This window comes from Mercenaria mercenaria, chromosome 2 (genome assembly GCF_021730395.1).
Source record: "Mercenaria mercenaria strain notata chromosome 2, MADL_Memer_1, whole genome shotgun sequence".
NCBI lineage: Eukaryota > Metazoa > Mollusca > Bivalvia > Venerida > Veneridae > Mercenaria > Mercenaria mercenaria.
In genome coordinates, this window is record NC_069362.1 from 8,585,351 (window position 1) to 8,603,220 (window position 17,870).

A 17,870-nucleotide genomic window follows, 5' to 3' on the forward strand; every position below is an offset into this window, starting at 1 on the left:
TGTACCATCCATGTTGTACATAAAAGGGAAGTTATTAAAAAAAAACAAGAGGGCCATGATGGCCCTATATCGCTCACCTGAGTGCCATTGCTCAAAATGATATGATCGTTTCAAACCAATCTCATTAGAAGCTGCTAAGGTGTATTCATTTAGATAAAAAATAAAAGGGAGGTAATTTGTCAATATGTATCTTCACTGATTCTCAAAGTCCATCTGTTGAAATTTCAGATCAGTATCTTCATTAGTTACAGAGAAATACCCATTTTAATTTGAAATAAAGGGTGGAAATTTGACATAAAATCAGTCCATAGTTATCTACCCTGATTGTCTCAGTCCAACTAATGACAATAATGAAATTTCAAATAAGTCCTATAAGGACTTACTGATATAAATCCATTTTGATTACAATCAGGGGAGGTAATCTGATATAAAATAATTTTTGGATCTGACAGATTTATCATGGAATCCAAGATATATTGTTGTTGAAGATATTTTGGAAGTTTGTATCAAATCAAACCATAAATGAAGTCTCCATATGGCTGCAAAAGCCAAAATAGCAAATTCTGGACCTTTAAGGGGCCATAACTAAGGAATCCATGATGGAATCTGGCCAGTTCAAGAAAGGAACCAAGATCTTATGGTGATACAAAATGTGTGCAAGTTTGGTTAAAATAAAATCATAAATGAAGCTGCTATTGTGCAGACAAGGTCAAAATACCTAATTTTGGCCCTTTCAGGGGCCATAACTCTGGAATCCATAATGGGATCTGGCCAGTTCAAGAAAGGAACTGAGATCTTATGGTGATACAAGTTGTGTGCAAGTTTGGTTAAAATAAAATCATAAATGAAACCACTATCGTGCAGACAAGAAATTGTTGATGGACGCACGGACGCACGCAGACGACGGACGAAGGGTGATCACAAAAGCTCACCTTGTCACTATGTGAAAGGTGAGCTAAAAAAAAAGATCTGCCAAACAAAAAAAAAAAAGCACTGCACTGCAACACAAATGCAGAGCAATATACATACAAAACAAAGTCATATGACCTTTGATTTGTCAATATGTATCTTCACTGATTCTCCATCTGTTGAAATTTCAGATCAGTATCTTCATTAGTTACAGAGAAATACCCATTTTAATTTGAAATAAAGGGAGGAAATTTGACATAAAATCAGTCCATAGTTATCTACCCTGATTGTCTCAGTCCAACTAATGACAATAATGAAATTTCAAATAAGTCCTATAAGGACTTACTGATATAAATCCATTTTGATTACAATCAGGGGAGGTAATCTGATATAAAATAATTTTTGGATCTGACAGATTTATCATGGAATCCAAGATTTATTGTTGTTGAAGATATTTTGGAAGTTTGTATCAAATCAAACCATAAATGAAGTCTCCATATGGCTGCAAAAGCCAAAACAGCAAATTTTGGACCTTTAAGGGGCCATAACTCTGGAATCCATAATGGAATCTGGCCTGTTCAAGAAAAGAACCAAGATCTTATGGTGATACAAGTTGTGTGCAAGTTTGGTTAAAATCATATCATAAATGAAGCTGCTATTGTGCAGACAAGGTCAAAATACCTAATTTTGGCCTAGAACCCATAACGGGACCTGGCCAGTTGAAGAAAGGAACTGAGATCTTATGGTGATACAAGTTATGTGAAAGTTTGGTAAAACTCAAATCATAAATAAAGCTGCTATTGTGCAGACAAGGTCAAAATAGCTAACTTTGGCCCTTTCAGGGGCCATAACTCTGGAATCCATAATGGGATCTGGCCAGTTCAAGAAAGGAACCGAGATCTTATGGTGATACAAGTTGTGTGCAAGTTTGGTTAAAATAAAATCATAAATGAAACCACTATTGTGCAGACAAGAAATTGTTGACGGACGCACACACGACGGACGAAGGGTGATCACAAAAGCTATGTGACAGGTGAGCTAAAAAAAAAAAAAAATCTGCCAAACAAACAAAAACAGCACTGCACTGCAACACAAATGCAGAGCAATATACACAAAACAAAGTCATATGACCTTTGACCCCTGAGACCTTGACGTGAGCCATCAGAAATATGCGCTCTGCACATCGTTGTTTCGATGAGGTGAACATTTGTGTCAGGTGTCTTTGAAATCTTTCATGGGGTTCAAGAGTTACAAATGGAATGGAAATTGCTAACCAACAGACAGACGGACACCGAGGCGATAACATAACACGTTCCTTCCAGCGTATAACAAGAGGACCATGATGGTCCTGAATCGCTCACTTCTTCCCACATGACCAAGTTTTAAGTATGACGTCGTTTTTTCTATTGTTTGACATATTGACCTAGTTTTTGAGCTCATGTGACCCAGTTTTGAACTTGACCTAGATATTATCAAGATAAAAATTCTGACCAATTTTCAAGAAGATCCATTGAAAAATATGGTCTCTAGAGAGGTCAAAAGGTTTTTCTAATATTTGACCTATTGACGTAGTTTTCGAAGGTACGTGACCCTGTTTTGAATTTTACCTAGATATCATCAAGGTGAACATTCTCACTAATTTTCATGAAGATCTCATGAAAAATATGGCCCCTAGAGAGGTCACAAGGTTTTTCTATTTTTATACCTACTGGCCTAGTTTTTGACCGCACATGACCCAGTTTCGAAATTGACCTAGATATCATCAAGATGAACATTAAGATCAATTTTCATGAAGATCCATTGAAAAATATGGCCTCAAGAGAGGTCAAAAGATTTTAATAATTTTAGACCTACTGACCTAGTTTTTGACCGCAGTTGACCCAGTTTCAAACTTGACCTAGATATCATCAAGATGAACATTCAGACCAACTTTCATACAGATCCCATGAAAAGTATGGCCTCTAGAGAGGACACAAGGTTTTTTTATTATTTGACCTACTGACCTAGTTTTTTAAGGCACGTGACCCAGTTTCAAATCTGACCTAGATATCATCAAGGTGAACATTCTGACCAATTTTTATGGAGATCCATTCATAAGTATGGCCTCTAGAGAGGTCACAAGGTTTTTCTATTTTTAGACCTACTGACCTAGTTTTTGACCGCACATGACCCTGTTTCGAACTTGACCTAGATATCATCAAGATGAACATTCAGACCAACTTTCATACAGATCCCATGAAAAATATGGCTTTTAGAGAGGTCACAAGGTTTTTCTATCATTTGACCTACTGACCTAGTTTTGATGGCACGTGACCCACTTTCGAAACAGACCTAGATATCATCAAGATGAACATTCAGACCAACTTTCATACAGATCCCATGAAAAATATGGCCTCTAGAGATGTCACAAGGTTTGTCTATTATTTGACCTACTGACCTAGTTTTTGATGGCACGTGACCCACTTTCGAACTTGACCTAGATATCATCAAGGTGAACATTCTGACCAATTTTCATGAAGATCTCATGAAATATATGGCCTCTAGAGAGGTCACAAGGTTTTTCTATTTTTAGACCTACTGACCTAGTTTTTTACCGCACGTGACCCAGTTTCGAACTTGACCTAGATATCATCAAGATGAACATTCAGACCAACTTTCATACAGATCCCATGAAAAATGTGGCCTTTAGAGAGGTCACAAGGTTTTTCTATTATTTGACCTACTGACCTAGTTTTTAACGGCACGTGACCCAGTTTCCCAAGTAATTGAATGTAAATTGTAATTGTGTCATTTATCAATTACATGTAATTGTAATTTAATTAATTACAGAACAGTTCTAGGGTGTAATTGACAATTACATTTTAATTACTTTCCAATTACATGACACCTGCTAATCCAGTTTGTTGAACAAATAGTGTATATAATTTGTTCAACAAACTGGATTATTATTTTATGTTTATTACCAGTGACACTTCACTTTAACATGCTAATATGCATTTCATAGCTGTGAAAAATAACAATAGAATATTATGGTAGGTGTTAACCCCTTGGACATAGCTCCTTTGTTCTGATATTTGTTTCATTAGAACCAGCTGGTAATGTCACTGTGTTTTTGGAGAAAATGATCAAATTAGGATTTGAAATTGTTATTTGCATAATTATTATTTAGATTTTTATCGGAGCAAAAATTGAAATGCTAAGCATTTAGTTTAAACATTTTTTATCTGTGATAAAATTTGTTGTATTAAATGATATAAACAACAGCATTTCACAGTTCTAACAAGATAAAAAAATTAATTATTATTGTAGACATTATGAGTATTCTACAGTTTTAGTGACATAGTTATTCTAGGATGACTCATGAATGTTTTACAACTTATTTTCGATGTGGTCTTTTGGATAACTTGTAGTGTCAAGGATAAAAACTTGAAATATATGTTTAAAATGTAAATGATTAAATACTGAACTAGACTAGTTAGATTTGAAACATATTGCAGAACCATGATCCTATAAACTTCAGAGAAATACCTGACTTTACATGCATCTTCTCTAACCGAATTCTGCTAGACGATGTATTAACTATTAATTAGGGCTGACTTGTAGCTCCTTTTGCAATAATATTAAAGACAGAGTAATGTTCTCCTGCAAACACAGATTTTACTTTGAGCTTAAAATCAATTTTGAAATAACTGAAATCAGTTTACATGTGGATTATCATGTTTGTGTAGTACAAAGTAAAGAACTTTGCTACAGTGTTCGTGTAAGAAGCACCACATTTGGTATTGTAATTGAATGTAATTAATTACAATTTCCAATGTAATTGTAATTTAATTAATTCCATTGCTAAATTTCATGTAATGGTAATTGTAATTTAATTGGACATTTCTCAATGTAATTGTAATTTAATTAATTACATTTTAAAGTAATTGACCCCAGGTCTGGAACGTTCTGACCAATTTTCATGAAGATCTTGTGAAATATATGGCCTCTAGAGAGGTCACAAGGTTTTTCTATTTTCAGACCTAATGACCTAGTTTTTGAGGGCACGTAACCCAGTTTTGAACCTGACCTAGATATCATCAAGGTGAACATTCTGACCAATTTTCATGAAGATCTTATGAAATATATGGCCTCTAGAGAGGTCACAAGGTTTTTCTATTTTTTGACCTACTGACCTAGTTTTTGAAGGCACATGACCCAGTTTCGAACTTGACCTAGACATCATCAAGATGAACATTCTGAGAAACTTTCATAAAGATCCCATGAAAAATGTGACCTCTAGAGTGGTCACAAGCAAAAGTTTAAGGACGCACGGACGACGGACACCGCGTGATCACAAAAGCTCACCTTGCTGTGATTCAAGTTGTGTGCAAGTTTGGTTAAAATCAAATCATAAATGAAGCTGCAATTGCGCAGACAATGTCAAAATATTTATTTCTGGCCCTTTCAGGGGCCATAACTTTGGAACCCATTATGGGATCTGGCCAGTTCAACAAAGGAACCAAGATCTTACAGTGACAGAGTTCTGTGGAAGTTTGATTAAATTCAAATCATAAATGAAGCTGCTATTGTGCAGACAAGGTCAAAATAGCTAATTCTGGCCCTTTCAGGGGCCATAAATTTGGAACCCATAATGGGATCTGGCCGTTTCAAGAAAGGAACTGAGATCTTATGGTGATACAAGTTATGTGCTAGTTTGGTTAAAACAAGTGAATGAAGTATTGCCATGCAATACAAAGTCCCCTACTGGAAGGCACCTAATTTTCTCTACTGTAGTATAACATAATGAACTGATATCTGTCAATGATGTATAAACATTTGTACTACTTACAATATGTTATTAACAACACACTTGGATTAAATGTGCATATAAAACCCACAGTTGTTTTCATATTGAATTTTTTTGGCTGATTATAAAAATGTTATCATGTAAGTTATTTATAGTAAAATCAAAGGGAAATCAATCTTTAAAAAAAAAAAAAAAAAATTATATAATATAAGTCACAGAAACTCTTTACCAGGTAGAGACAGGTCAAAATAGACCTATAACTGGATGTAACATGCATGCTGTACCACAGAAAAGTGGTCTCGATTTTTCTCTACCGCATAATAAAAATAGTTACAAAAAGTCTATTTATAGTAACAAAAAGGGACGTAATTCTAAAAACAAGGGTGCCTCATGGTGGTGAACATTTGGTCCAAGTTACATCAAAATCCCTCCATGCATGAAGAAGAAATGTTCCGTACAAAGTCATTCTTGAATTTGACCTTTGACCTCTAAATATGACCTTGACCTTAGACCTAGGGATCTGGTTCTTGCGCATGACATGTTGTCTCATCCAGGGGATTATTTGTGCCAACTGATATCTAAATCCTGCTTTGCATGACAAAGTTAAAGACCGGACAGGAAAAAAATCCTCTTGACCTTTGATCTCAAAGTGTGACCTTGACCTTTAAGCTAGGGTACTGGGTGTTGCGCATGACACGTCGTCTCATCATGGGAAACATTTATGCCAAGTAATATTGTAATCCCTTGATGGATGACTGAGTTCTGGATCGGACAGGGAAAAAACCTTATTGACCTTTGACCTCCAATTGTGACCTTGACCTTTGAGCTAAGGGTCTGGGCTTTGCACATGACATGTTGTCTCATCATGGGGAACATTTGTGCCAAGTAATATTAAAATCCCTTCATGGATGGCAGAGCTATGGACAGGACAGGAAAAAAACTCTGTTGACCTTTGAACCCCAATTGTGACCTTGACCTTTGAACTAGGGGTACGGGATTTGCGCATGACACATAGTCTCATCATGGGGAACACTTGTGCTAAGTGATATTAAAATCCCTTAATGAATGTCAGAGTTATGGACCGGACACGAAACAGACCCTGTTCATGCTATGTTAACATTTTACTGCTAAGTGTGACCTTGACCTTTGAGCTAAGGGTCTGAAAGTTGTGCATGACACATCGTCTTATTATGAGGTACATTTGTGCCAAGTAATATTAAAATCCCTTCATTGATGGGAGAGTTATGGACCGGACAGAAAAAAAGCTTGTTGACCTTTGAGCTCCAACTGTGACCTTGACCTTTAAGCTAAGGGTCCAGGTTTTGCGCATGACACGTCGTCTGCTCATGGGGAACATTTGTGCCAAGTAATATTAAAATCTCTTCATGGATGGGAGTTATGGACCGGACAGGAAAAAAGCCCTGTTGACCTTTGACCTCCAATTGTGACCTTGACCTTTGAGCTAGGGGTCCGGGATTTGCACATGACACATCATGGGGAACATTTGTGCCAAGTAATACTAAAATCCCTTCAAGGATGGGAGAGTTGTGGACCGGACAGGAAAAAAGCCCTGTTGACCTTTGACCTCCAATTGTGACCTTGACCTTCGAGCTAGGGGTCCGGGTTTTGTGCATGACACGTTGTCTCATCATGGGGAACATTTGTGCCAAGTAATATTAAAATCCCTTCATGGATGACCGAGTTATGAACTGGACACGAAATTGCGGACGGACGAACGGAAAAGTGCATTCCTATAGTCCCCGAAACTGGTTTTCAACCAGTAGGGGACTAATAAAGTCATAAATGAAACCACTATCGTGCAGACAAGAAATTGTTAACGCACACAAATTTTGGCACTTTAAGGGGCAATAACTCTAGAACCCATGATGGGATCTAGCCGGTTTTCGAAAGGAACCGAGATATAATGCCAATACAATTTTGTACAAGTTCAATCAAAATTGCTTGCAAAATGTGGTCTCTATCCTGTTCACAAGAAATTGTGGATGGACAAAGGGCGATCACAAAAGCTCACCCTGTCGCTATGCGACAGCTGAGCTAAAAAAAAACCTCAACTTTTCTCAATGGTAAGACATAAGTGATCTCCATTGCAGAGTGGTTAGGTCAACTTTGATTCACTTGCCCCTCACCAATGTGGGTAAGAGCCTCCCTCAGGGTATTGAATTCTTCATGCGAGGAAGCCGTCCAGCTGGATTATCAAGGTCGGTGGTTCTACCCAGGTGCCAGCCCGTGACGCATGAATGCAAGGAGGGGCACTAGGTCTTCCTCAACAATCAAAGCTGGAAAGTCGCAGCACCTCACCCCCTCCACTACCCTTCACAGGAAACAAAACAACAATTGATGAGGTAAAGATTTATTCATAATACAAGTCCAAAGCGATTCTACGAGCACAATATACATGTCATGTCCTACTTCTGTATCACTTATTTAACACAACGGATCAAATTGCTGCCCAAATTCCTACTCTTTTCTGCCCAATCCATGAATGAAATCATTTACTTCAATACATCTAGAAGATTGTACAGAAACCTTTGTAATATAAAATCCACAACTCTTCATCGTTCATACATAGTGTCTTATGTATCAAAAACTGATATGCTGTCAGAAAATAAAAATTCAAAACTAAACAGTACTATGAATACACAAACTGTGTAAGACTATTTTATGATAACAAAACAACAATCTATGAAGATATATTGAAGGAATGTTAAAAACTGAAGAAAAATATGTTTGGCTAACAGAACAAATCTCTATCTGTTGTTAACAATATCAAATCTATACATCTATCACTTCAGTTGTGTACACAAGTCAACTTTCCTTCAGCACTAACCACTACACTCTTTCTCCCCGAAAAAACTTTATGCTGTTTTTCATATTCAGTATGTAAAGGTTTCAAATTTTTTTGTCTTCTAAATTTAAGATTGTCTCATTTTGAAAAGGTAGTAAACTGCCAAGGTGCGCCTCCAATATAAATGTTATTTCTCTGAATGGAATTTCTTATAAATTATCTGCCAATTTTCTGTGTTTCCAAGATAAATATTTACCAAGCTGTGATATTCAAGTATTTCTGCCGCTATAAACCACAAAATTTCCCTTCTGTGCAAAATATACTATTACCCTGATATTGTTCCTGCAGTAAATGCAGCTGGTTAGTGCTGTAGGATGGTAAACTCTTGGAAGTAATGTATGAACTTCAAACACTCCGAACAAATATCTGTGGTTACAAATCTTTCGTTTGATTAGAATAGCTGAGTGTAGCACAGTCCAGTCGAAGGTTTGTTTAATCACAGTTTGCATGATACACTAGCGTTCAGGTAACTTGCAATGCAGTACGAAACCAGAGAATTTTACACATTTTTTTTCTCCCACACTAGGCTTACTCACTTACCCTTAAAACTGAACCTTTTTGTTGCTTACAAAAAGTAAAAGACAGGCATTGTCTCAATACAAAAATCTCAACAACCCAAACTTGTTAAAATAATGAAACAAGTTAAAACCATCACCATTCATAACAATGATTAGCCTGCAGATTTATAAATTTACACACAAAAAAAAAGCGTAGTTCATATAAAATGTATAAAACTGTGATAAAGACATATTCCTAGAAATGGCTTTTATGCTACCAGTTTCTTACTGCATTGCAAGACCAGACTATAAAACATTTAATAATGCATCACAAATTCATTAATCTTCATACTAAATGAGAATGTTTCACATAATAATAATTAATAATAATAATAATATTTGACAACACAAAATATATTAATCACTAGACTGAGAAACTGTACATGAACCAATACCGTTGTGAAATCCACAACTTATCCCCATCAATCAACTATGAACAAGTTGCTAGTCAACTATTCACTATATTATGACAAGATTTGACATAGAGTAATTTCAATACCTCCGCTCAAAAATGAGCAAAATCTGCAGCCACTCTATACATTTTAATCTGATGAAATAGTTCAACATAAAAATCTTTTTGTACAATATACTAAAAACAATAAGTATTTAATACTTTCAATACTATACAAAGAAAGCAGTGAGTCAACACCTGAATTTTTATTTAACTGAAGCTGTAAGCAGTTTTTCAGCTGTATCTGCTTTCGGACACACTTCTTATTAAATGGTCCCCTGCCAACAAGAAATTTAAACAGCAGTATATAGTTAACAAATTTGCATTTTTTTGGTTGTTATTTTAGACTTTCAGTTACTGTTCATTCTTTGTCTTAGATACAAGGCACATCAAATTCACACGACAGGATCATTTGCCTCAGTTTTTCATAGCAGTACTGTATAAACTGAGACTCCCCCATCGTGCTAGTCCAGAGGAAATGGCACAAAATGCATTGGTATGAACACAAGCTCAGCATTTGGAATTCATTGCACTTAATACTACTGTAACAACAAAACTTTCTAATTGTATGTATACAAGAAACACAGCCATCCTTTTAAAGCACACTTTACAAAATCACACTATTGCCAAATACGGAGACACAGCAACACCTGAAAACTTTGCCACCTAATTAGAATTCCGATTTTCTAGAACACCAGTATCCTGCCTTATATAAATAACATAAACATGCTGTTTTCTTGTATAGATACAATTTTAAGTTTTTACAACAGGATTGCAGATTTCGCTCATTCAAGCTTGAGGTTAAGACTTATAATCATACATAATATATATAAATATCACAAATGTATTGCCCCTGCATATGGCAAGTAACAAGGTTCAATACATGAAAAAAATGCTGTATTTCAAGATACGACACAAAGTTGGTAAGCAATTCACTGAATATTGAATGGGTTATACATACAAAAATTAAAATTTTCAAAATCTCACACATAATAAGACCAGGAGCACAGCTATTATATCAATATGAACACATGGAATTATAATCATCACAATCAGACAGGCGAACAAATCTCGATGAATGCTTAAATAAATAACCTGCAGTATAGATTGTTTCTTGCACGGCTTCAAACAATAGTTTTTTATAACTACACACACAAAAATAAATGGAAACTGGATTTGATAATACAAATGCGCTATTAATCACAGACAATACATGCTGCAGTATATGCTGGTAGCCCCTACACAGGCAAAAATATAGTTAAAACAGTTGCCATTATGCCATTGGATTCAATATCCCTCCGTCTTTTTAAAATATAAATATAATACAGTGAGCTCCAACCTCTGTCGACACTCTTAAAAGTCTCTTTAAACTGTGAAGTAAAACTTATTTCAAAAATGTTACCGTCTCTCCTTTTTTTTTTTTTTTTTTTTTTTTTACTTTACTTTTTTCTTTCATTTTTGAATAGCTTGTGGTGTAACGGTCGAAGAATTTTACTTTATCTTAACATTCTAACTGAAGGAAAGTCTTCTTTTAAGTTATTTAATTTCAAGCTATTTTGCAGTAAAAAATGACTTTCAAAACTGACGATGTAATCTAGAGATTTGGTAACACAGAGATTCTGTTTTTATTGACTTTTTTACTACGGTATAATATCATACTATAATAGTCTGGTATCGCAATATTGCATGGATCATGCCAGAAATTTACATATTTCTGAGCACCAAAAGTTTGATAATCATTAAACAACAAATATCACAAATTATCATTTGACATATATTCAAAAAAAAATGGAATTATAAATAGCATGAATTATTCAGCTTTGGCTAGATGGTGTGAAAAGAGAATGAAAAAGAAAAACTTATGGCATAAATATAAAGATGGGGTCATGTTTATAACTGATGAAATCTCTGGTTTAAGTAATTTGTGTAACTTAAGGCCTATGTTTTTTTGATGCACACATTTTTTATGGCTCACAAAGTCGAGAGCAACATATGGTTTAAAAGGTTTGTGTACAATGTAAGGCCCATGTTTTGATGTACAGCTTAAACGCTCATTAATACAAATTCTAAACAGTCAATATAGCACATATAACAGAAAAAGAGGACTAGCATTTATAATTGTGTTCTCCTAACCTCGAGAATTATATAAAAAAAAAACAATATTCATATTTTTTCTAAGGTATAAACAGCTGTTTTATCAAATATATCAGATCTTTTGAGGTTTTGTTAGTTTTGGCATTCGGCTTCGATTTTCAAGCATAATTTCAAATTTACACTGTACCGGAAAATATTTATTGCAGAACTTGATCTCCAATGTAGGAGTACATGTATGGAACAATAGCAGTCTACTCACACTTCTCAAGCAAAAAAAAAAAAAAAAAGAACCTGAACATACTTTTAAGACACAAGCACATGAATATCTGGCATTTTTAAAAATCTCTCCAAAGGTTAAATACAAGTTCATCTGTTAGCACTTCAAAAACCGAATTTGGAAACAAATTTCCAATATTAACAAATCAGTAATACTTAGTAAGGAATCATAAACATGACAATACAACATTATAACTATCCAATGTAAAAATTCTGATGTAATCATTGCAATTATGCACAGTTTTGACTAATGCATGAAGACACTAATACCTGATATGAGTATTCTGGCAGCACTAAATCGCATTTCTTAACCCTGTTTTATTTTTGTAGTTTTACTGCTCATAAAAACTTTTGGTAAAATTTTCAGGTTCATGTAATGCAGTTTTCTTTATGTATAAATATCTAAATGTATTCGGACAATGAAGCATAGAACTCAAACTTTACAAAAAATTGTTAAAATTTTCCTTCGAGGTATGAGAAAGAAATCCTGTTGATCCATGATCTACTGATCTGCTTACATTACAAACAGTCGAAATTGTGTGGGGTTGACTACTTTTCATATACTTGCCATTCCAATCTGTAATATGTTTCTGTCTTATATTTCACTGCCCAAATACAACTTTTGAAAGCAGAACTTAAATGGCACTGTAAGAAAATTAAATAATGTGTATTTAAAACAAATGCATTTATGTCTCTAAAGTCAACCTTGCACCAGTTTATACTAATCAAACAATCATACAATTCAGTCTGACAAGTCAATATGCAAACAGTATTTCTCAGTGACTTCTTCAAGACAACAATGTACAATTTTATCTACATATCACATAAATTTCACATGAAAAGTAAATACATGGTTGATAAATACCTAGCTATGTGATTTACTAATTATTTGGATACAGTATTTATGCCTTGTATGTTTAGATCTCCAAAATGCATGCCCTTTATTATATAAATCGGATTTGCCACAGTAACAATCATGTCTGCTACAGTGACTTTATCATAAAGGAAAATTATGAAAGATTTCGTGCTGCTTATTAGAACTAGGAAATTTGAACTTTTGTTGCCAAGTAAAAATATTTCTCTGCCAGCTATACTGTTCTGTGACATAAAACTAGAATATATTATGATTCAATACTTAAGTTACTATTTACAAAAAAACTACAAGGCTTTTCTCTCCAACACCTTAATTGAACACAGATACACGCAGCTAAAGTTTTGATATAATGCCATATCTCCGACATACACAATATGGAATTTTATCGCCATTACGTACAGTCTTGTGCCCCGAAGCACAGGTATACAGTCATGAAATAAGTAGTTCTTTAACAACAACATGGCCGGTTTAGTATTTGATACTTAATCTAGGTAGGTGACAAAAAAAAAGTACACACAGCAGTAATAGAGCAATAACACAATAACATCTGACTTGGAAAAAGAAATGGAACATTGAACATAATATACATATATTAAAGTTTACATATAACATAAAAGTATGAGACATAATAGTAATAAATGGAGCAAGTTAATTTTAAATCAATGTAATAGTTTAGCAAATATATAAAGTGAGCAGTACTTTTTGCAACAAAGTACTGTTTATTTGGAACTAACTGGTGGCCCTCTTATCCTTTCTAAAAATAGCACTGAACAGGTTTGTAGTACCGTACCAATCACATGGAAAGACAAATGATCAACACAAACATAACTATCAAGAACAGACTAGTGCCTCATTAAAGCCTGAGCAAAAACCATTTAAAAATACAGACATTAAATACATCTGTCTGGACAATTACCGCCAAACACTGAATTTGTGGGCATTACTCATTTTTTTTCCAGTTATCTTTGGATAATTTCAACCGGTGTTAAAACACAATTTCACATATAAAACATTTCATGCAATAACATATAATCATCATTCTTAAAGATTTTTTCTCAGAAAAAAAAAAAAAGCATGAAAAATACTTGTTTTTAACTCTCTAAATAAAATTTATGAATTTTAAAAAGTTCTGTACACAACTGGATATTTATGGGTTTTTTTTTTTTTTTGCATTTTTTTGGTTCCAGTTTCATACAGAACAATTTGGACAACAAGATCTATTTATAAAGATGAGAATGTTGGTAAAATATCACTAACACATACTCCTAAAGACAAGAACAGCAACATTTTTCAAGCATTTTTTTTTTGCAGATTTTTTTTTAATTGCTGAAACTTGCCACAAGGATATGTTATAATTGAAATATAACTAGTAATCTTTTTTCGGTATTTTAGGGGCTTTTTTTTTGGTGTTACTACTTATATTTCAAAAACATTTCAAAACACATGATCATCCTAAACTGTTACGAACAAATCGAAGAACAGAGAACAGATTTCCCAATAGCCATATTGCACTGGAGTGAATCTCGGTATTGATTCAACTGGGACAAGCATATAGAAATACAACGGCATTCACCGAAAAAGAAACTAGCTTAAGAACATGTTATTACATGAAAAAATAATAAACGGTATGAAAGTGACATTTAACAGGTATAAACTATAAATAAGAGTAGTATAAAGATATGGCGTAAAAGGTTACCTCCATTATCAATATGGTTACCAAGATTCCAGTAAGATACAAAAGGAAAAATTGTCTACACCCAGTAATGCATACAGGTAGGCAGCCTCCTTTTATACTCTTTTCCTTAAAAATTATACCGAGATACAAGAATGTGTCAACATGTAGCACGTAAAATCTTACAGTTTAAGATAGCAATATGGCCTTAAATTATCACAGGAAGTTCGCTTGTCCGTCAAACAAGCAACAATTCCACACAGTGAAAAATAAACAAATATTTTACAAATAATACAAACAATTAGGAATTATACAAGTTGATAATAAAATTTGCACTTCTTCTTGTACATATACAAATAATATAGCAATAAAAATGACATATATATCTCTTTATAATTTTTGTGATTTTTTGGGGGATGTGATTTTTTTTTTGTATTTTTTTTATATATATTTTTTTTGTCGTCATGAACATGATATAAATATTTCATAAAAGAACAATCATAATTTTATCATGATATATTGTCAATTCAATTGAGGTTGCACAATGATATCTCAGAAATTCAAATAATGACTTGAAACCATCTAAGGTCGGGGGGACTGGTTTACGGCGTGGCTTAGCAGACATCATATCTGACAAGACGAATGGAAAAAATCTGAAAGACATCAATACTTCCTCCGAAGTATAAAAATAAAAATATGTGCTGTACTTCTTCGAAGCAACGAGCACCAACATATTTGCATCATGTGATATGTGTCTGTTGCCATGGCCACCAGTAAAGAGAACACAATTAGAGCAAGTGATCCCACAACTGTCAAACATAACTAACCCGCATACAAGAGATCAATAATATGCATTAAGGAAACAAATTACAACACTATGATATAGTTATTTAAATAGTCATTAACATAAAACAAGCATCTAATACAAACAACAAACAATAAGTTACATATTTTCACCTAACATATTGCCCAGTAGGTTGTGTGCTGAGTTATCCTCAATATTATCCCACAGTCCTCCACTGGTTCCCCCGCTGCTGTTTCCCCACATTCCTGTACCAGACATAGATGTGGGAGGGTTTACACCCCAGCTCATGCTCATTTCTTGACGCTGGTTGCCAATGGCAGTGGACTGACGTGGCTGTCCCATCTGGGACCACTGACTAGGGCCGGCAGACATGGCACTCTGTTGCTCTACAAATCGTAAAGCCTCGACTTCGGAGACAAATTCAGCAACAATTGTTGTGTTACCCAGCAGACATGTGTTCAGAGATTTCTGAGCTTTCACAGCTTCCTCAGTGCTCCTGTATTTGACGAGAGCTTGACCATGAGCCAGGTTCAAGTAGAAATACTGTAGGGGACCATGCTGCATACACAGTGTTCGCAGAGTAGACCCATCAATCTGTAAAATAAAGAACTGCAATTAAACATCACTCTTTCAACATAATGACACAAGTCTGCAATGATATGCAAGTAACATCCAAACAAATTGAAACTTTACTTTCCAAGTCTCACACAAAATGACAAACATGTTACTTTTCTACAAACAAGAGGACCATGATGGTCCTGAATCGCTCACCTCTTCCCACATGACCCAGTTTTGAGTATGACGTCGTTTTTTCTATTATTTGACATAGTGACCTAGTTTTTGAGCTCATGTGACCCAGTTTTGAACCTGACCTAGATATTATCAAGATAAACATTCAGACCAATTTTCAGGAAGATCCATTGAAAAATATGGTCTCTAGAGAGGTCACAAGGTTTTTCTACTATTTGACCTATTGACGTAGTTTTCAAAGGTACGTGACCCTGTTTTGAACTTTACCTAGATATCAAGGTGAACATTATCACTAATTTTCATGAAGATCTCATGAAAAATATGGCCTCTAGAGAGGTCACAAGGTTTTTCTATTTTTATACCTACTGGCCTAGTTTTTGACCGCACGTGACCCAGTTTCGAAACTGACCTAGATATCATCAAGGTGAACATTCAGATCAATTTTCATGAAGATCCATTGAAAAATATGGCCTCTAGAGAGGTCAAAAGATTTTTCTAATTTTAGACCTACTGACCTACTTTTGACCGCAGTTGACCCAGTTTCAAACCTGACCTAGATATCATCAAGATGACCATTCAGACCAACTTTCATACAGATCCCATGAAAGGTATGGCCTCTAGAGAGGTCACAAGGTTTTTTTATTATTTGACCTACTGCCCTAGTTTTTTATGGCACGTGACCCAGTTTCAACCTTGACCTAGATATCATCAAGGTGAACATTCTGACCAATTTTCATGAAGATCCATTCAAGGGTAGGCCTCTAGAGAGGTCACAAGGTTTTTCTATTTCAAGACCTACTGACCTAGTTTTTGATCGCAGTTGACCCAGTTTCAAACTTGACCTATATATCATCAAGATAAACATTCAGACCAACTTTCATACAGATCCCATGAAAAATATGGCCTCTAGAGAGGTCACGTTTTTTCATTATTTGACCTACTGACCTACTTTTTGATGGCACGTGACCCACTTTCGAACTTGACTTAGATATCATCAAGATAAACATTCTGACCAATTTTTATGGAGATCCATTCACAAGTATGGCCTCTAGAGAGGTCACAAGGTTTTTCTATTTTTAGACCTACTGACCTAGTTTTTGACCGCACATGACCCTGTTTCGAACTTGACCTAGATATCATCAAGATGAACATTCAGACCAACTTTCATAAGATCCCATGAAAAATATGGCCTTTAGAGAGGTCACAAGGTTTTTCTATTTTTGACCTACTGACCTAGTTTTTGACGCACGTGACCCATTTCGAACTTGACCTAGATTCATCAAGATGAACATTCTGACCAACTTTCATACAGATCCCATGAAAAATATGGCCTTTAGAGAGGTCACAAGGTTTTTCTATTATTTGACCTACTGACCTAGTTTTTGATGGCACGTGACCCACTTTCAAACTTGACCTAGATATCATCAAGGTGAACATTCATGACCAATTTTCATAAGATCCATGATAATATGGCCTCTAGAGAGGTCACAAGGTTTTTCTATTTTTAGACCTACTGACCTAGTTTTTGACCGCACGTGACCCACTTTCAAACTTGACCTAGATATCATCAAGATGAACATTCTGACCAACTTTCATACAGATCCCATGAAAAATATGGCCTTAGAGAGGTCACAAGGTTTTTCTATTTTTAGACCTACTGCCCTAGTTTTTGACGCACGTGACCCACTTTCGAACTTGACCTAGATATCATCAAGATGAACATTCAGACCAACTTTCATACAGATCCCTTGAAAAATATGGCCTCTAGAGAGGTCACAAGGTTTTTCTATTATTTGACCTACTGACCTAGTTTTTGACGGCACGTGA

At 34.9% G+C, this 17,870-nt stretch overlaps 1 protein-coding gene across 4 annotated transcripts in view; it reads right to left on the minus strand.

The window, feature by feature from the left end:
- Window positions 1-8,053: 8,053 nt before the first annotated feature.
- Window positions 8,054-17,870, minus strand: part of LOC123563130 (trinucleotide repeat-containing gene 6C protein-like) — a 50,933-nt gene continuing 41,116 nt past the window's right edge. For all 4 annotated transcript variants that reach the window (XM_045355734.2, XM_045355736.2, XM_045355737.2 and 1 more), the window contains one exon: window positions 8,054-15,887. In XM_045355734.2, the coding sequence (XP_045211669.1) occupies window positions 15,432-15,887 (456 nt within the window). In that variant the 3' untranslated portion in view covers window positions 8,054-15,431. The remainder of the gene's footprint in view (window positions 15,888-17,870) is intronic.